The sequence below is a fragment of the Dendrobates tinctorius genome, unplaced genomic scaffold, assembly GCF_039654945.1.
Source record: "Dendrobates tinctorius isolate UK_male_01 unplaced genomic scaffold, ASM3965494v1 ptg000007l, whole genome shotgun sequence".
Taxonomy (NCBI): domain Eukaryota; kingdom Metazoa; phylum Chordata; class Amphibia; order Anura; family Dendrobatidae; genus Dendrobates; species Dendrobates tinctorius.
The window spans coordinates 50,973,770-50,995,192 of NW_027361675.1; the positions used below are offsets into that span (position 1 = coordinate 50,973,770).

Below are 21,423 nucleotides of genomic sequence, written 5' to 3' on the forward strand. Positions count from 1 at the left end.
GTGGATAGCACTGCAGCCTTGCAGCACTGGAGTGCTGGGTTTGAATCCCAACAACAGGACAACATCTGCAAGGAGTTTGTATGTTCTCCCTGTGTTTGAGTGGGTTTCCTCCGGGTACTCCGGTTTCCTCCCACATTCCAAAGACATACTGATAGGGAGTTTAGATTGTGAGCCCCATCGGGAACAGTGATGATAATGTATGCAAACTGTAAAGCGCTGCGGAATATGTTAGCGCTATATAAAAATAAAGATTATTATTATCATCAAAAACGTCAGCTGTCGGCACAAAAAAGTAAGCCCTCACCCAACCAGAGATCATGAAAAATGGAAAAGTTACGGGTCTCGGAAAATGGCGCATTTTTTGGGGGGCAAACTTTGGAAAAATTATTTCACCACTTAGAAAAAAAAGAACCTAGACATGTTTGGTGCCTATGAACTCGTAATTACCTGGAGAATCATAAAGGCAGGTCAGTTTTAGTATTTAGTGAACCTAGCAAAAAAGCCAAACAATAAACAAGTGTAGGGTTGTACTTTTTTTTGCAATTTCACCACTCTTGGAATTTCTTTTCTGATTTCTTTTACAAGATATGAAAAAACCAATGGTATTGTTCAAAAGTACAACTTGTCCCGCAAAAAATAAGCCCTCACATGGCCATATTGACAGAAAAATAAGAAAAGTTATGGCTCTGGAAAGAAGGGGAGTGAAAAACGAAAATGCAAAACCGAAAAAAGCTCCGGTTATGAAGGGGTTAATAAAGGGGTCCTTTTGTAAGCTAGCATAAATAGCCTAGATTTGACTGTCTTATGTAAATGCAATAAAAAGCGATTAAAACGTTTTATGTACTCCAGCTTGGCACACAAAATCTAGCCTCCTCACAGCTCCACCAGTGGAAACCTATACAAGTCTCGGAAAAAGGGGATACAAATCAATTTTTTTTTGCACAAACTTCAAAACTTTTTTGAGTCATTAAAATCATAAAAAAACTATACAAGTTTGGTATAACTGTAATTTAACTAACATGGAGAATCATGTTACTGGTTCATTTTTACTGTACAATGAACACTGTAAAAATAAAACCCAAAAATGAATAGTAGAATGAAGAGTTTTCACCATTTCACTTCACTTGATGTACACGGTAAAGTAAATTATGTCATTCAAAACTAAAACTTGTTGCAGAAAAAAAAGTTCTCTTATGGCTATGTTAATGGGAAATAAAGTCACGGCTCTTGGAAGATGGAGGAAGAAAATACTAAATCATATGTTTTTTCTTATTGGGCTAAGAACTTACTGTCAGGTAGTTGCTAATTACCTCCCTGTTCGGGCTGTAATTTCTCTGCTTCTTTTGACCTCAAGTCAACATAGCGGGCTTGTTCATCCGATCTACTCTGTCAAGAGGGAGTCGCTACTGACATGTTAATTGACAGACAACTCCTGTTGACGCCACGTTAACAGAGCAGAGTGGAAGAGAAGACACTGCTTTATTGACATGACATCACTAGAAGGAGCATCGCTGGAAGGAGTGGATCGTGACCACTCTGAACCGGGACAGATCATTGCATGGCAGAACAGGCAGGTTGTTAACAACTACCCGTCTTTTTTTTTTTTTTTTCGTATATGTACCTACCTACTGTCAATGTAATGCCTTTATGCATCTGTATCTGTACTTGTTCCTGCCTTGCTGCTGTAATGCTCTGAATTTCCCCATGGTGGGACGATTAAAGGATTATCTTATCTTATCTTATTAGCTCTTAGCCCAATAATAAAAAATGCACAGAAAGTCCCAGATAGCCCATATAAGGGGTCAAAATGTCCACTATTCTGACTCTTGGATATGTAGAACGTATGGTGCCTGGATAGACCTCTCTTTCTGGGCCCTTTCCGTATCGACCTGTACTCACGTTCATACCGATTAATCAGACAGCTTAACTCAGCCACGATCTCATGTAAGAAGACTCCAGGAAAAGAGAGATGCTTTAACTGAAATTCTTGTATTATGATGAAAGCAGCAGGTAAAAAGGAATATTCTTCAGAGGACATGTAACAGGATGCATACAGATGGAGGGACGATCACAAAATGGTGAATGAAGGAGGGAACAAACATACATCACAGGACTACAGGGAGAGAGTTGGAACAAAATACAGGGAAAGGCAAACTTCTGCCTAGGAACAGATGATGCAACACAAACAATGCAAATATTAAATGATTTCCCAAGTCGTGGGACATGACATCCACATTGCTATAATTTGCCTTGTGAATAGTTAGTAAAATTACATGAAAATAAATGTTTGCCTTACAATATTTAACAGATTTCTTTAAAAAATAGCAGGCACTCTACATTAAATATGGAACATAACTAAAAATGTAAAATGGGTATATTTTCCGTTAAGAATCAATAACATTTATTTGAAAACAATCTTTCTAAGTCAAGGGTATTGCAGATGAACACATTGGCTACAAAATGGTACAAAATTAAGCCTTAAATATAGTTTCTTTTAAATGTTTACATTATTTGTAAAAAAAATTGCAAAAGTCAAAGACATTTACATAAGTACAATAGAAACATTTACAGCAAAAATACACAAGGGCTTTTCGTGTCTTCACAAGTGGCCTCTGTAGATCCTTGAAGCTGTGAAGATACATCTCAGGGTACCTCCAGCAATTTTAGCAAATGTAAGGAGAGTCATAACTAAATCAGCTGGGAATAACTTGAGAAACTCTACTCAAGGTTTCAACCTAGGCACTGAATAGTAAGACTAACAGCATGTAAAATACTGGCAAATTTACTTATCAGTTTGAAGGTTTTGCTTTACACACCATCAATGAGGATGGGAATCTTGAAGCCAAAACTTGAACAGGTTTTTAAGTAAGTTAGTACTAAAGAATGCATGTAGCCATAATTTTCTTGCTCCCAGTGAGTGTTTCAGTTCATTTGCACAAACCAATGATGTCTGACTTCTCTCTAATCTAGCAGATGTGTACCATTTAATTTTAAGATTAAGTACAAAATATCCACATCTGTCAAAAAAAACAGCAAATTCTTGGTGGCACTATTGTCCAAATTTAATGATGGCGAGGCTTGAATTTGAGAAAATCTGTTTCCATAACACAGTGGTCTGTCAGCACTTTGGAAGAGTCCTCATCATGGACTGCAGTGTAGACATGTACGACCTGGCCAATGATTTAACTTTGTTTATGGCTATGTGATCACACTATCCGTTACCTGTAAAAACTCTAATTAAGACCCCAGTTAGCAAAACCGTTACGGCTAAACAGCATACTAGACCCCGTCTGAGAATGAGCTGTTTTGTGGAAAGGACATCGCCAACTATATTGGAAGCCTCTTCTTGAAGAACTAGATGCTCTGAATGGTTTTCACTAAAGGGGGCATCTGGTAAGATGGCTGCACCTGCATATATACCTTGATCCACAGCAGAAAATCCAGCGTCAAGTTCCCCTAAAGTAGATTATAAAATACAAATATATTAAAAAGAGTTACCAAGAGACATAACCAGCATTTCTATGTGACTCTAACGCCATATCAGAAATAACTGCATAATGCACGGTTAGAAGAGTTTAAAGCGTAGCCAGTGTTTTAGTTTTTTTTTTCAGAAATCAATTATACAGGTGAAAATAAGAAACTTTGTAATATATCTTATCAGAAAAATCTACTTCTTTCTCCGCCTGGACTCTATTAATATGTGCCACACAAAGTGGCATTGCAGGCATGGCAATATAATGTTTAGGACTACTATGTGTTGAGTATTATTGTAGCAGTAGTAGGACACTGTTAAAGCAGATCTGTCACCAGTTTTCACAATACAAACCGTACACATTAATTAAATGTCTCACCTGATGAGACTGGTGCATTCACATTAAACATCCATATCAAAATAGCTCAATAATACTGATGTTAATAGTACCATGTTTTGAGCCAAGTTAAAGATTGACAGAGCTCATAACTCCAGGTGTGTTCAGGCTTACTTCCCCAGCCTGCCTGACAACTGCCCCTTGTACAAACCAATATGAGATTTTAGCAGAAGCAGGGAGGAAGGACCCCGAGCAGCTGTCAATCAGTCTAGGCTAACAAACAAAGTTGCTCTCTGTAGTGCTAAAGCATGTAAATATGAAATATATGACTGTCCTGCAGCCGACTCTAAGTTTGCACCTGTACACACCAGTTTCCTGATTTGGAAGTGCCAGTCAGTCTTTTGCTATTTGTATATTAGCTCTCTGACCGAGCACTCTAACCTCCAGCCTGTGGTGGTTTTAATTGCAGCAGGATCCTAAAAACCCATAAATTTAGGCTTTAGCCTTAGAGAGGTGTTCACACTAGATAGGTTCCCAGCAAAATCAGGTTGCGTTGTCGTAGGCTGCTGGACATGCATGAATTGGCCAAATTATGCAGAGGCGTATCCAGGGGGGGCAGCCAGGGCAGTTTCCCCGGGCGCAGGCAGCAGGGGGGGGCACAGTCGGGCCGACTAATGCAGCGGTCCGCAGTCTCTCCCCGGCGGCTGCGTTCTGCCGCTCCCCATCCTGTGAGTCGGCTGTTCTCTGTGACGGCTGTCAAGCTGACAGCCGGCGCAGAGGAGGCCGCACCGGCTCCCAGGCAGCAATTGTACTGGCGTCTATACACGTTGACGTCACTGTTGACGTCACTCCCCGGCGCCCAGAGCAAATGCTTGTGGTAAGTGTGCTCCTCTGTGGAGCTGAAGAACCACCGAAGATGGGAGATGGGGGGGTGTTAATGAGTGGGGGGGGTTAATGAGTGGAGATGGGGTTTAATGTGGGGATGGGAGTTAATGAGTGGAGATGGAGATTAATGAGTGGGGGGGTTAATGAGTGGAGATGGGGGTTAATGAGTGTGTGGGTTAATGAGTGGAGATGGGGGTTAATGAATGTGGGGGTTAATGAGTGGAGATGGGGGTTAATGTGTGTGGGGGTTAATGAGTGGAGATGGGGGTTAATGAGTGTGGGGGTTAATGAGTGGAGATGGGGGTTAATGAGTGTGGGGGTTAATGAGTGGAGATGGGGTTAATGTGTGGGGGTTAATGAGTGGAGATGGGGGTTAATGTGTGGGGGTTAATGAGTGGAGATAGGGTTAATGTGGGGATGGGGGTTAATGAGTGGGAATGGGGGTTAATGTGTGGGGATGGGGGTTAATGTGTGGGGGGTTAATGTGGGGATGGGGGTTAATGTGTGGGGATGGGGGTTAATGAGTGGAGATGGGGTTAATGTGTAGGGGTGTTAATGTATGGGGGTTAATGAGTGGAGATGGGGTTAATGAGTGGGGGGTTAATAAGTGAAGATGGGGTTTATGTGTGGGCGGTTAATGAGTGGGAATGGGGGTTAATGTGTGGGGGGTTAATGAGTGGAGATGGGGGTTAATGAGTGGAGATGGGGGTTAATGTGTGGGGGGATTTGGAGTGGGGGTACATAATAAGTGGGGGTACATAATGTGTGGGAGGATTGGGGAGTAGGGACGAGGGGTTATTGAGTGGGGATGGGGGACACTTAATGTGTGGGGGGATTTGGAGTGGGGATGGGGGGTACTTAATGTGTGTGGGGGATTGGGGATGGGGGATTTGGAGTGGGGATGGTATTTAATGTGTGTGGGGAGATTTGAGGACACAAAATGAAGCGTATGTATGTATGAGGAAACAGTATGGGGGATGGGTGCAGACAGTAAGGGGTGCGAACGGGTGAATGTATGTGGACACAGTATGGGGAGTGAGGGTGATGGCATGTGTGCAGACACAGTATGGGGAGTCAGGGGTATGTGTGAGCAGACAGTATAGAGAGTGAGGGAGTAAATATATGAGGAGACAGTATGGTGAACAGAGGGATGATAGAGGAGACAGTATGAGGAAGGAGGGGAATAGTGTGAGGTGACAGTATATTGCAGATATTTTTATTTAGGAGCATTATAATGACACTTCTATCTTTAAGGGCATCATGTGGAGATTTGCTGCAGAAGACCGGAGAAGATGGAAGTCTGCAGAGACGGCTGTGGATGAGAAAACTCATCATGGGGTCTGGACAAGAAGAAGAAAAGGAGAATGACTTCAGAGACGACGTCATCTATAAGGTACCTGGATGTAAAGATTATTTGTGATAATGACTAATTCTCATGTTTTTATTTGTTAGGCTCATTAAAGGTGTTGTCCAGGTTTGTGCTGAGTCTGCAGACATTCTATGTGACTGCAGACTTCTGAATTCTCACAGTGCTCACTGAACGCTGTCAGGATTCTCTCGTGCCGGTGATTTACATACATACGGTCACATGCTGACTAGTCATGTGTGGCCTCACTCAATGAAAATGAACTGAGCGAGGCCGGGCACGTCTAGTCGGAATGTGGCCAGAAGTATACAAATCACATACTTGTGCTGACATGACTGTACATCGGCAAGGGAGAATCCTAAAAGTGTGCAGGTGCATTCATTGTGAGAATTCAGAATCTGCAATGTCAGGATTCAGCTCTGCAGGTTCCAGTAGTCATCACATGGACACTTCACTCATATGCGATTTTCAGAGTTATGGTCTTGTGACGAGCTTCTCTACCTGCTTCTCTCAGTTTTTTACTGACCATTGAGAGCATTAGGGAGAGCGGCTCGTGGGTACATGGCTAAGTGTGCAAGTCGCATATGTACTTGAAGGGGGGGGGCGCCGAACCAAATTCTTGCCCCGGGTGCCAGAAAGCCTAGATACGCCTCTGAAATTATGTGCCAAGTATCTCGATTTATTCTTATTATCTAGAGCATTAATGCAATTCATATATTTCATATTTACATGCTTTAGCACTACATAGCGCTACTTTATTTGTTATATATAGGGATGGCTACTCTTAGTTCGCTCCTAATTTGGAAGTGCCAGGCAGCCTTTTGTTATTTGTAAATCAGTCTAGGCTGGCAGAGATTAAGTTAAAACTTTCAAAAAGACTATGAAGCCATTCTGATAAAGATTTTCAAAGTAATTACACCAACCTCATCAGGTCTAAGGGCCCCATCACACATAGCGACTCACCAGCGATCCCGACAATGATATGAACTTGTCAGGATCGCTGGTGTGTCGCTACATGATCGCTGGTGATCTGTCAAACAGGCAGATCTCACCAGCGATCAGCACCAGCGACACCGAGCAGGCGCGTCGCTGAGTACGTTAGTTACCAGAGCGCTGATGCAGGGAGCTGGTAACCAAGGTACACATCGAGTTTCTAAGCGGCGCGCAGCACTTAGAAACCCGATGTGTACCTTGGTTACCAGCTGCCTGCATCAGCGCGCTGGTAACTAAGGTACACATCGGGTTTCTAAGCACTGCGTGCCGCTTAGAAACCCGACGTTTACCTTGGTTACCAGCTAGCTGATCGCTGGTCGTTTCTCTCCCGCCTGCCACACGCAGCGATGCGTGATGGCCAGCGGGAGACCAACGACCCAAAAAAAAGTCCTGACCTTTCATGAATGATCAGCGATACCCAGCAGGGGGGCCTGTCGCTGGTCAGTGTCACACACAGCGATCTCGCTGGTGAGATCGCTGTTGCGTCACAAAACTTGTGACTCAGAAGCGATCTCGCTAGTGATATCGCTGTGTGTGACGGGGGCTTAAGAAATCTATTTAATAAGATTTGCAGCTTGTATTGTGAAATCTGGTGACTGATACACTTTAAAGCCAGCAGTATCATAGGAAGTTTGTGCAGAGAGGGTGGGGAGAGTAATGATGAAGTGAAGTACAAAAGCCACAATGTTGAATCTAAGTTAAATAATTAAAAAGAAAATAATGGTAACATATCAGTTCTTAATTATGTTATTCCTAAACATTTAAAGGGAACTTGTCACCTTGAAAAACGTTATTTATCTGCAGATATTGGTTAATCTAAAGGTAAATAGTTACGTAGCTGCCCAGCCACTTTACTGAAAGTGTAACAGACCCGGAGAAAATTAACTAATTTCCTCCCGACTTTCAGTCACGGAGGCATGCACGCTGTAGTCTTCACTCACAGTACTGCTCACTATACTATGCAAGCTGTATGCATGATTCGGCACTTTGATTTACAGCCTGCTCTGGGGTTACAAGTACCTTTAAAAGGTTAGAGCACACTTGGTCTAGCTGTAGGAGGCTAATGGAAGTTTGTTATGGAGCCAATTCTTGTTATGTTCTTGGGTGCGACTGCCTGAAAGCTGCAGTGAGAGGTGTGATATCAGGCATTTTATTTATTTTATTTTTAATATTTGTAAAACAAATTCTCAAACCGAAGTTTACATTTGTTGTGTCAGAACACTACAATTAAAATCTGCAAGGAGATTGTATGTTCTCCCCGTGTTTGTGTGGGTTTCCTCCGGGTACTCCGGTTTCCTCCCACATTCCAAAGACATACTGATAGGGAATTTAGATTGCGAGCCCCAGATTGCGAGCCCCATCGGGGGGCCAATAATGACTGTAAGGCCTCTTTCACACTTCAGTCTTTTGACGTCAGTCGAAATCCGCCCTTTTTTGAAAAAAACGGATCCGTCGTTTTCTTTGGCGGAATCCGTTTTTTTCTCATAGACGTGCATTAGCGGCGGATTGCAACAGATGCATCCGTTTTTTGACGGATCCGTCTGAATTTCAGCGTCCGCGGTCTGAAGTAGACAGACTTTGCAAGGTTTTTTGTCTGCGTTGAAAAGACGGACTGCAACGGATCCGTCGCAGTCCGCCCTTGGCTAGAATGGAAGTCTATGGGTGGCGGATCCGTTGCAATCCGTCAAATGATGGAATCCGGCAACGGATTCCGCTTTTTTTAAACAGAGCATGCCCGGAAGAATTTTCATTAATTTAATTAAACCCCAAAAGCTATCTCTCTCTCTCCATTTCCAGAGTCCTGTTCCTTTAACCCCTTCCTGACATCAGACGTACTATCCCGTCCATGGGACCCGGGCCCCTATGCCCATGGACGGGATAGTACGTCTACCGCGATCAGCAGCGCCCACGTGGTGAGCGCCGCTGATCGCGGCCGGATGTCAGCTGATTATCACAGCTGACACCCGGCACAATGTGTCAGGGGTGGTCACGGACCGCCCCCGACACGTTAACCCCTTGCACACCGCGATCAAACATGATCGCGGTGTGCCGGGGGTTAAAGGGAAGCATAGGCAGGGAGGGGGCTCCCTCCGTGCTACCCTGAGCCCCCCACGGCAGCGCAATGTGCAGCGCTGCTGCGGGGGGCTCCTTTCCTGCAGGCACCCGAATCCAAGATGGCGACAGGGGGCCTGCAGGAAGCTGGCTTCCTCAGTGCCTGCAAAGCGCAGGCATGAGGAAGCCTTCTGCACTGCCTGTGATAGATCGCTGATCTGTCACAGTGATCTGTGATGTGACAGATCAGCGATCTGTCACAGGACAGTGGTGTCCCACCTGGGACTATTTAATAAAGTTAAAAAAATAAATAAAAAAAAGTGTTAAAATAAATTTTAAAAAAATCGCCAAATAAATTAGAAAAAAAAAAAAAATTCCCCCAAATAAATCCATTTTTTGGAAATAAAAAAAACAAAAAACAATAAAAGTACACATATTAGGTATCGCCGCGTCCGTAACGACCCGCCCTATAAAACTGTCCCATTAGTTAACCCCTTTAGCGAACCCCTTAAAAAATAAAAATAAAAAACAAAGCAAAAAATAATGATTTATTATCATACCTCCAAACAAAAGGTGTAATAACGCGCGATCAAAAAGACGCATATAAATATCCATGGCACCGCTGAAAACGTCATCTTGTCCCGCAAAAAACGAGCCGCCACACAGCATCATCAGCGAAAAAATAAAAAAGTTATAGCTCGCAGAATAAAGCGATGCAAAAATAATTATTTTTTATATAAAATAGTTTTCATTGCATAAAACCGACAAAACATAAAAAAAGACCTAAATGAGGTATCGCTGTAACCATACTGACCCGAAGAATAAAACCACTTTATCAATTTTACCGCACGCGGAACGGTGTAAACGCACACCCCCAAAAGAAATTCATGAAACGCTGGTTTTTGTTCATTCTGCGTCCCAAAAATCGGAATAAAAAGCGATCAAAAAATGTCACGTGCCCGAAAATGGTACCAATAAAAACGTCAACTAGTCCCGCAAAAAATAAGACCTCACATGACTCAGTGGGTCAAAATCCGGAAAAATTATAGCTCTCAATATGTGGTGATGCAAAAACTATTTTTACAATAAAAAGCGTCTTTTAGCGTGCGACAGCTGCCAAACATAAAAACCCGCCATAAATAGTAAATCAAACCCCCCTTTATCACCCCCTTAGTTAGGGAAAAATAATAAAATTAAAAAAATGTATTTATTTCCATTTTTCCATTAGGGTTAGGGTAGGGTTAGGGTTAGGGCTGAGATTAGGGTTAGGGGTGTGTCGGGGTTCGGGTTGGAGTTAGAATTGGGGGTTTCCACTGTTTGGGCACATCAGGGGCTCTCCAAATGCAACATGGCGTCTGATGTCAATTCCAGCCAATTCTGAGTTGAAAAAGTCAAATGGTGCTCCTTCCCTTCCAAGCTCTGCCATGCGCCCAAACAGTGTTTTACCCCCACATGTAGGGTATCAGCCTACTCAGGTCAAATTGCAAAACAATTTTTGGGGTCCAATTTCTCCCGTTACCCTTAGGAAAATAAAAAATTGGGGGCAAAAATATCATTTTTGTGGAAAAAAATGATTTTTTTATTTTCACGTCCGAGCGTTATAAACTTCTGTGAAGCACTTGGGGGTTCAAAGTGCTCACCACACATCTAGATAAGTTCTGTGGGGGGTCTAGTGTCCAAAATGGGGTCACTTGTGGGGAGTTTCAATAGTTTAGGTACATCAGGGGCTCTCCAAACGCACATGACACCCGCAGACCATTCCATCAAAGTTTGCATTCCAAAACGTCACTGCTTCCCTTCCGAGCCCCGACGTGTGTCCATACAGTAGTTTTCTCCCACATATGGGGTGTCAACTCATGACAAATTGGACAACAACTTTTGGGGTCCAATTTCTCCTGTTACCCTTGGGAAAATGAAAAAATTGGGGACTAATTGATCATGTTTGTGGAAAAAATACGATTTTTTTATTTTCATGCCCTGGCATTATAAACTTCTGTGAAGCCCTTGGGGGTTCAAAGTGCTCACCACACATCTAGATAAGTTCCTTAGGGGGTCTCGTTTCCAAAATGGGGTCATTTGTGGGGGGTTTCCACTGTTTAGGTACATTAGGGGCTCTCCAAAGGCAACATGACACCCGCAGAACATTCCCTCAAAGTCTGCATTCCAAAACGTCACTACTTCCCTTCCGAGCCCCGACGTGTGCCCATACAGTAGTTTTCTCCCACATATGGGGTATCAGCATACTCAGGACAAATTGGACAACAACTTTTGGGGTCCAATTTCTCCTGGTACCCTTGGGAAAATAAAAAAATGGTGACTAAAAGATCATGTTTGTGGAAAAAAATACAAATTTTTTATTTTCACGCCCGGGCGTTATAAACTTCTGTGAAGCACTGGGGGGTTCAAAGTGCTCACCACACATCTAGATAAGTTCCTTGGGGGGTTTAGTTTACAAAATGGTGTCATTTGTGGGGGGTTTCCACTGTTTAGGTACATCAGGGGTTTTCCAATCGCGACATGGTGTCCGATCTCAATTCCAGCCAAAAACGTCAAATGGCGCTGCTTCCCTTCCGAGCTCTGCCATGCGCCCAAATAGTGGTTTACCCCCACGTGTGGGGTATCAGCGTACTCAGGACAAATTGCACAATAACTTTTAGGGTCCTGTTACCCTTGGAAAAATAAGAATTGAGGGTGAAAAGATCATTTTTGTGGAAAAAATATGATTTTTTAATTGTACGGCTTTATGTTATAAACTTCTGTGAAGCCCTTGGGGGTTCAAAGTTCTCACCACACATCTAGATAAGTTCCTTAGGGAGTCTAGTTTCCAAAATGGTGTCATTTGTGGGGGGTTTCCACTGTTTAGGTACATCAGGGGTTTTCCAATCGCGACATGGTGTCCGATCTCAATTCCAGCCAAAAACGTCAAATGGCGCTGCTTCCCTTCCGAGCTCTGCCATGCGCCCAAATAGTGGTTTACCCCCACGTGTGGGGTATCAGCGTACTCAGGACAAATTGCACAATAACTTTTAGGGTCCTGTTACCCTTGGAAAAATAAGAATTGAGGGTGAAAAGATCATTTTTGTGGAAAAAATATGATTTTTTAATTGTACGGCTTTATGTTATAAACTTCTGTGAAGCCCTTGGGGGTTCAAAGTTCTCACCACACATCTAGATAAGTTCCTTAGGGAGTCTAGTTTCCAAAATGGTGTCATTTGTGGGGGGTTTCCACTGTTTTGGTACATCAGGGGTTTTCCAATCGCGACATGATGTCCGATCTCAATTCCAGCCAAAAACGTCAAATGGCGCTGCTTCCCTTCCGAGCTCTGCCATGCGCCCAAATAGTGGTTTACCCCCACGTGTGGGGTATCAGCGTACTCAGGACAAATTGCACAATAACTTTTAGGGTCCTGTTACCCTTGGAAAAATAAGAATTGAGGGTGAAAAGATCATTTTTGTGGAAAAAATATGATTTTTTAATTGTACGGCTTTATGTTATAAACTTCTGTGAAGCCCTTGGGGGTTCAAAGTTCTCACCACACATCTAGATAAGTTCCTTAGGGGGTCTAGTTTCCAAAATGGTGTCATTTGTGGGGGGTTTCCACTGTTTTGGTACATCAGGGGTTTTCCAATCGCGACATGATGTCCGATCTCAATTCCAGCCAAAAACGTCAAATGGCGCTGCTTCCCTTCCGAGCTCTGCCATGCGCCCAAATAGTGGTTTACCCCCACATGTGGGGTATCAGCGTACTCAGGACAAATTGCACAATATCTTTTAGGGTCCTGTTACCCTTGGGAAAATAAAAATTGGGGTGAAAAGATCATTTTTGTGGAAAAAATATGATTTTTTAATTGTACCGCTGTACGTTATAAACTTCTGTAAGGCCCTTGTGGGTTCAAAGTTCTCACCACATTTCTAGATAAGTTCCTTGGGGGGTCTAGTTTCCAAAATGGGGTCACTTGTATGGGGTTTTCACTGTTTAGGTACATCGGGGACTCTCCAAACGTGACATGGCGTCCGATCTGAACTCCAGCCAATTTTGCATTGAAAAAGTCAAACGGCGCTCCTTCCATTCTGAGCTCTGCCATGTGCCGAAACAGTCGTTCCCCCCCACATATCAGGTATCAGCGTACTCAGGAGAAATTTCACAATAACTTTTGCAGTCCAATTTCTCCTGTTACCCTTGGTAAAATAAAAAAAATTTAACCTGAAGTATTTTTTTTGTGAAAAAAAGTTAGATGTTCATTTTTTTTAAATATTCAAAAAAAATTCCTGTGACGCACCTAAAGGGTTAATAAACTTCTTGAATGTGGTTTTGAGCACCTTAAGGGGTGCAGTTTTTAGAATGGTGTCACTTTTGGGTATTTTCTATCATATAGACCCCTCAAAGTGGCTTCAAATGTGATGTGGTCCTAAAAATAAAATGGTGTTGTAAAAATGAGAAATCGCTGGTCAACTTTTAACCCTTATAACTTCCTAACAAAAAAAAAAATTGGTTCCAAAATTGTGCTGATGTAAAGTAAACATGTGGGAAATGTTAGTTATCAAGTTTTTTGTGTGCCGTATCTCTGTGATTTAAGGGCATAAAAATCCAAAGTTGGAAAATTGCGAAATTTTCAAAATTTTCGCCAAATTTCCGTTTTTCTCACAAATAAACGCAAGTTATTTGAATGAAATTTTACCACTAACATGAAGTACAATATGTCACGAGAAAACAATGTCAGAATCACCGGGATCCATGGAAGCATTCCAGAGTTATGACCTCATAAAGGTACAGTGGTCAGAATTGTAAAAGTTGGCCAGGTCATGAACGTGCAAACCACCCTTGGGGGTGAAGGGGTTAAATTTAATACACTTGCTGCTGCGACGGAGCCGTCCAAAAAAACGGATCCGGTGCATCAGTTTTTGGGCAACGGATCCATTTTTTCACACTTTGACGGTTTGGAACTGACGTCAGAAGACTGAAGTGTGAAAGAGGCCTAAAGCAGTGTGGAATTAATGGTGCTATATAAATGAGTAAAAGAGTTACTAGCATAAACATAAATGGTAATGATTGTAAAGTGCTTGTAATATTTACTTGTTGCATATGTTACACTACTGCTTGACAGTCAGTGGTGACCAATCTCCTAGGCAAGGAGCACAGTGCTCATAAGCTTTTTGCTATAAAGCTTGCATTTCCTGCTCTTTTGAAGTTGGCAGCTCCTCCGATGCTGCAGAGGCAAAGCGGTCTGTGCTTGCTGCATTGGGGAGCAGGCAGTCCTGGGCATGAAGATGCCACCAATCCGAACTATCAATTAATCAGGCAGAGGAGCGTTGCGATCCTGAATAGTAAGTCAACCCCTATAAGCCTTTACAGTGGCATAGTGCATATTTTTTATATTCATAAGAGACACCTAGATGTGATATGTACATAGCCTAAATTGGGAAAGACAGTTCTACTGGAAAGTAACAGGCTATCCTTACTGTTCATGTCATCTTGTACTGCACATTAAGCACATAGCGAGATGTGTGGCTTAGACACCCTAGAAATCCAAACTCTTAAGGCCCCTTCACAGACAGCGATTTTGTGACGCCACAGCGAGATCGCTGTGTGTGACGGGGATGAGCAACTGGCCCCCCTGCCGGCTATCGCTGATCGTGCTCGATCGGCCTGGGCCATTTTTCGATCGCTGGTCTCCCGCTGGCCAGCACGCATCGTTGCGCGTGGAAGCGAGAGACCAGCGATCAGCGATGCTGGACGCTGGTTTCTAATGAAAACATTGGGTATCCAGGAAACACGCTGGTTTCCAAGGTAAACGGCGGGTATCAGGAGTCGCCCGGCTCTTAGATACCCGATGTTTACCTTGGAAACCAGCATGTACGCCAGTTTCCAAGGTAGACAGCGGGTATCCAAGAGCCGCGGCTCCTGTATACCCGATGTTTACATTGAAATCCAGCGTCCAGCGTCGCTGGTCCTGATCGCTGGGGCTGTCTTGTGACAGCTCACCAGCGATCAGCCTAACGATGTCCCAGTGATCCCATCATGTCGGATCGTTGGTGGGATCGCTGGGACATCATTATGTGTAACGGGGCCTTTAATCCTACTTTTATAGTAAGTGATTTTACAATTTCTGGTTGCTCATTCTGAATCTTATATTGCTTTATCGGTATTATTTCTGTGGTTATTTTTCTTCAATTCTTTTTTTTAGTTGATATTTCATGTGTTTTGGAACCAACCAGTCATCCAAATTGTTATGGTTTTAATATACAATGGAAAAGATTTACTTACGCACCAGAATATGACACACAACTGACACAGAACTGATGTACTTGCTTTGCACCGCAATTTAAAGGTGTTATCAAGGACTATTTTATTTTTTTTCTGATGGACCTAAGAACTGACAGTCAGGTCGTTACTAACTACCTGCTTGTTGTGCTGTGCGATTCTGCATCTCATGTCAAAAGCACAGCTCTTCCACTTCCAGTCTGATCTGTTGTCAAGTCATGACTGTCGATGTCATGCTGATTGGCAGTCACACCTAATCGATGCGGCACAGAGGAACAGGAAAAGCTGCTCTGCTGAAATTGCATCAGTGGAAGCCACAAAATCGCTGGTGGGAGTAGGCTGTGATCGCTCTGAGACGATAGATGTAGTCACTAGCCATAACAGGCAGGTAGTAAAGAATGCACTAAATTACTCATCCACATGAGCCACTATGATACATTTTAAGCAATTTTAGCCTGGCCAGTCCAAGTTTACATCATTTACAAATTAGACCGGATTAGATTTATCTGACCAAGTATTTTCAGCCAATTAATATTGTATGTTAAGGGTCCACTACAGAATATTGTGCTCTTGTGTTGTCAAAGCTGCTGTGTATCATAGTACTCACCAATTGTAAGTAATGCCATTTTCAATAAAACATTATCATAGTAAAAGCCATATACTTGCCATTTGGAACGGTAACAAATCCAGTAATATCAGTCTCCATTAGTGAAATGCTGGGCCTTTTGTCCTTATCTTGTTTGTCTTCTTTCTGAACTCCTGCTCGAACTTGAGCCTAAAATCCAAAATTGTAAATGATTAACACCTTTTTCACCATTCTGCCTCAATGTGATGTTATGTGGGATGTAGGTTTGCTACAGCTATGCAGTTGGCATAAGTCCCGAGTTGAGCAAAGATTGTAGGTCACTGTGATATAATGTTCCTGTAACTTCCATTAATTTCTATACAATGAATGCTGCAGGAGATATCAGCGCAAAATAGGGTCTTATCTGACACCAATGAGGTTAATACAATTAGATTGTACTCACCAGATGGAGCTACTATTATAGCATGTAGAATTATCTGCTGCAACAGAGCCACGGGTCCACAAGTGACCAGGCCATAAACGAATGAATGGGTAAACCTGGATTAATCTGCGCTGCTGAATAACTGAAGGACCAGACGTATTCTCATAATGAAGTGTGATTTACTCTACGCATTTCGAAGTTCAATGACTTATTCATCAGGAAATACCACATACATACAAATTCAGAACAGATTATTGCTTTAAATAAATAGACAGAAAATTCAAATGTCGGCCAATGGGATCACCTGACAAACAGACAATGTCAGAGTTCACAGACAAGACACATGGTGTACTCATGGTTTGACATGAAAATTTAGCAGAATAAAAAATATTATTTCATGGTATTAATGTTTCTTTTCTTTCAGCACAAAAAAAGAAAATGAAGATAAAATTATAAAAAAGGAAAATATTCTAAGACAAAATGGGACAAGAACATGTTTTCTAAAATAAACATGATAAACGTGTGTCTTTCCTGATGGAGGTACATGTGTAAGCTAAATTGACTGATGGATATGATTGAATAAAAAAGGAATTTAACCACTTCATAATAAAAATGTATACTTATAGAAGCTTTAATACAAAATAATCTTGTAATAAAAAATTATTAAAAATCATGATTTGTCTTTCAATAACCAGTATGTACTTGAATACAGAAAATGTGTGTTATAAAAAATTTCTAGAGAGATCTGAGGAATCATTATTAGCCATACAAAAAGAAGCTTTCCATATAAGATAGATTAAAACATCGCGGAAAAGCTACAAGTTAAAAATAATGGTTAAAAGATGTGTGTAAAATGGACTCAAAAGATCATGATTATTGTAAAAAATTATTTTATGGTGGATAAAAAAAGAAAACCAATGTAATGTGGGAAGTGAACTTGCTTGGATCTGGAATATCATTAAATTGTCCAACTGCATCACCAAAGAGCAGTTACAGTTGTATAGCTCACCACACCTATTCGGACGAGCAAGTAAGGAACAAGCTCTTACATGCAACAACTACTACCTTGATGTGATAATAGGACCAGTATAGTGTTGATTTCTTTGGAGATTTCCTATAGCATATAAGTCACGATTTGATGTATCCACAACATAGAAAAAAGTATTATTATTATATTGTGATTAAAAATAAAAATTAAAGGAATAAAAATAAAAAACATATATAAATTATACACCTATAAACTGTTGATTGTAATTTATAGGTGTATAATTTATGTTTTTATTTTTATTCCTTTAATTTTCTTCTACAATAGCCTAATAATTAATATTTAACGATATTGCAGATCCAAGCCAGTTCACTTCCCACATTACATTAGTTTTCTTTTTTATCCACCATAAAATAATTTTTTACAATAATAATGATATTTTGAGTCCATTTTACACACATCTCCTAACAATTATTTTTAACTTGTAGCTCTTCAGCGATGTTTTAATCTATCTTATATGGAAAGCTTCTTTTTTATGGCGAATAATGATTCCTCAGATCTCTCTAGAAATTCATTACAACACATATTTTCCATACTCAAGTACATACTGGTTATTGAATGACAAATCATGATTTTTAATAATAATTTTTTATTACAACATTATTTATCGATTTTTTATTAAAGCTTATATAAGTATACTTTTTTCTTATGAAGTGGTTAAATTCCTTTTTTATTCAATGATGTCCATCAGTCACTTCAGCTCACATGTAACTCCATAGGAAAGACACATGTTTATCATGTTCATTTTACAAAGCAGGTTCTTGACCTATTTTTTCTTAGAATATTTTCCTTTTTTATAATTTTATCTTAATTTTCTTTTTTTGTGTTGTAAGAAAAGAAAAGAAACATTAATACCATGAAATAATATTTTTTTATTCTGCTAACTTTTCATGTCAAACCACGAGTACACCATGTGTCTTGTTTGTGAACTCTGACATTGTCTATTTGTCAGATGATCCCATTGGCTGACATTTGATTTTTCTGTCTATTTAAAGCAATAATCTGTTCTGAATTTGTATGTATGTGGTATTTCATGATGAAGAAGTCATTGAACTTCGAAACGCGTAGAATAAACCACACTTCATCATGAGAATACGTCCGGTCCTTCAGTCATTCGACAACGCAGATTAATTCTACGTTTACCCATTCATTAATTTCTATGCGAGTTATGCAAACTGCAGAGAATAACCCTTTCACCCCAGCATTATTCTTGGCTACCAGAGAAAGATGCATTAACCCTTCTAATGCCTTCTTAAAATCACCAGGGAGCTAGAATAAAAGGGGTAGTCTGATACAAAATAAACATCTCAAAGTTCTCATTTGTTAAAATGACGCATCTTTATACACTCTTTAACCCCTTTCTGCCATATGACGTAATATCCCATCCATGTGCCCTGGGACTTAACTCCCAAGGACGGGATAGCACGTCATACCAATCAGCCGCACTCACGGAGGAGCGCGGCTGAGCTCGGCCGGGTGTCAGCTGATTATCACAGCTGACACCAGACACTATGTGCCAGGAGCGGTCATCACGGGCCGCTCCCAGCACATTAACCCCTAGCACACTGCGATCAAACATGATCGCAGTGTTCCGGTGGCATAGGAAAGCATCGCGCAGGCAGGGGGCTCCCTGCGTGCTTCCCTGGGACCCTCAGAGCAACACGATGTGATTGTGTTGTTCCGAGGACCTCCTCCCTGCAGGCCCCCGAATCCAAGATGGCCGCCGGGTGCTTTCGGTTCCTGCAGGGAGGTGGCTTCTCAGTGCCTGCTGAGAGCAGGCGCTGAGAAGCCTCCTACTGTGCCTGTCAGATCGCTGGTTAGGGTTGGGGCTAAAGTTAGGGTTAGGGCTAAAGTTAGGATTAGGGGTGTGTTAGGGTTAGGTTTGTGGTTAGATTTATGGTTAGGGTTGGGATTAGGGTTAGGGGTGTGTTGGGGTTAGGGTTGGAGTTAGAATTGGGGGGTTTCCACTGTTTAGGCACATGAGGGGCTCTCCAAACGTGACATGGTGTATGATCTCAATTCCAGCCAATTCTGCATTGAAAATGTCAAACGGTGCTCCTTCCCTTCCAAGCTCTGCCATGTGCCAAAACAGTGGTTTACCCCCACATATGGGGTATCAGCCTACTCAGGACAAATTGCACAACAACTTTTGGGGTCTAATTCCTCCTGTTACCCTCGGGAAAATAAAAAATTGGGGCGAAAATATCATTTTTGTGGACTCACCACACACCTAGATAAGTTCCTTGGGGGATCTAGTTTCCAAAATGGGGTCACTTGTGGGGGGTGTCCACTGTTTAGCCACATCAGGGGCTTTCCAAATGCGACATGACGTCCGCAGACCATTCCATCAAAGTCTGCAATCCAAAATGTCACTACTTCCCTTCCGAGCCCCGACATGTGCCCATACAGTATACAGTATACAGTATGATCATGTTTGCTGAAAAAATGATTTTTTTTTATTTTCACGCCCGAGCGTTATAAACTTCTGTGAAGCACTTGGGGGTTCAAAGTGCTCACCACACATCTAGATAAGTTTCTAGGGGGGTCTAGTTTCCAAAATGGGGTCACTTGTGGGTGGTTTCCACTGTTTAGGCACATCAGGGGCTCTCCAAACGCAACATGGCGTCTGATCTCAATTCCAGCCAATTTTGCGCTACAAAAGTCAAATGGCTCTCCTTCCCTTCCGAGCTCTGCCATGCGCTCAAACAGTGGTTTACCCCCACATATGGGGTATCAGCGTACTCACGATAAATTGCACAATAACTATTGGGGTCTGTTTCCATTGGAAAAATAAAAATTGGGAGTGAAAAGATCATTTTTGTTGAAAAAATGATTTTTTTACTTTACGGCTGTACGCCATAAACTTCTGTGAAGCTCTTGGGGGTTCAAAGTTCTCACCACAAAGTTCCTCGGGGGGGTCTAGCTTCCAAAATGGTGTTGAGGGGGTTTTCACTGTTTAGGCACATCAGGGGCTCTCCAAACGAGACATGGCATCCAGCAAATTCTGCATTGAAAAAGTCAAACGGCGCTCTTTCCCTTCCCAGCACTACCATTCGCTCAAACAGTGGCGTACCCCCACATATGGGGTATCAGCGTACTCAGAAAAATTTGCAAAATAACTTTTGGGGTCCTGTTTCCCTTGGGAAAATAAAAATTGGGGGTGAAAAGATAATTTTTGTGGAAAAAATATGATTTTTTAATTTTACGTTATAAACTTCTCTGAAGCCTTTGGGGGTTAAAAGTTCTCACCACACATCTAGATAAGTTCGTTGGGAGGGCTAGTTTCCAAAATTAGATCACTTGTGGGGGGTTTCCACTGTTTAGGCACACATCAGGGGCTCTCCAAACACGACATGGCATCCGATATAAATTCCAGCCAATTTTGCATTGAAAAAGTCAAACGGCACTTCTTCCCTTCTGTGCTCTGCCATGAGCTGAAACAGTGGTTCCCCCCACATATGGGGTATCAGTGTGCTCAGGACAAATTGCACAATTACTTTTGGGGCCCAATTTCTCCTGTTACCCTTGGTAAAATAAAAATAATTGGACCTGAACTAATTTTTTGGGGAAAAAAGTTAAATGTTCATTTTTTTTAAACATTCAAAAAATTCCTGTGAAGCACCTGAAGGGTTAATAAACGTCTTGAATGTGGTTTTGAGCACCTTGAGGGGTGTAGATTTTAGAATGCTGTCACTTTTGGGTATTTTCTATAGTCTAGACCCCTCAAAGTGATTTCAAATGTGATGTGGTCTTTAAAAAAAATGGTGTTGTAAAAATGAGAAATCGCTGGTCAACTTTTAACCCTTATAACTTCCTAACAAAAAAAAATTTTGATTCCAAAATTGTGCTGATGTAAACATGTGGGAAATCTTACTTATTAGGTATTTTGTGTGCCATATCTCTGTGATTTAAAGGCGTGAAAATTCAAAGCTGGAAATTGCAAAATTTGCAAAATTTTCACCAAATTTCCATTTTTTTTCCACAAATAAACGCAAATTATATC

The 21,423-nt window shown here is 41.7% G+C and overlaps 1 protein-coding gene across 1 annotated transcript in view; it reads right to left on the bottom strand.

Moving 5' to 3' along the window:
* Positions 1-2,377: 2,377 nt before the first annotated feature.
* The window catches only part of LOC141088462 (multidrug and toxin extrusion protein 2-like), a 219,633-nt gene continuing 200,587 nt past the window's right edge, over positions 2,378-21,423 (bottom strand). The window contains exons 16-17 of the mRNA XM_073574554.1: positions 16,035-16,143; positions 2,378-3,456 (exon numbers count right to left, since the gene is read on the bottom strand). Of these exons, the coding sequence (XP_073430655.1) occupies positions 3,212-3,456; positions 16,035-16,143 (354 nt within the window). The 3' untranslated portion in view covers positions 2,378-3,211. The remainder of the gene's footprint in view (positions 3,457-16,034; positions 16,144-21,423) is intronic.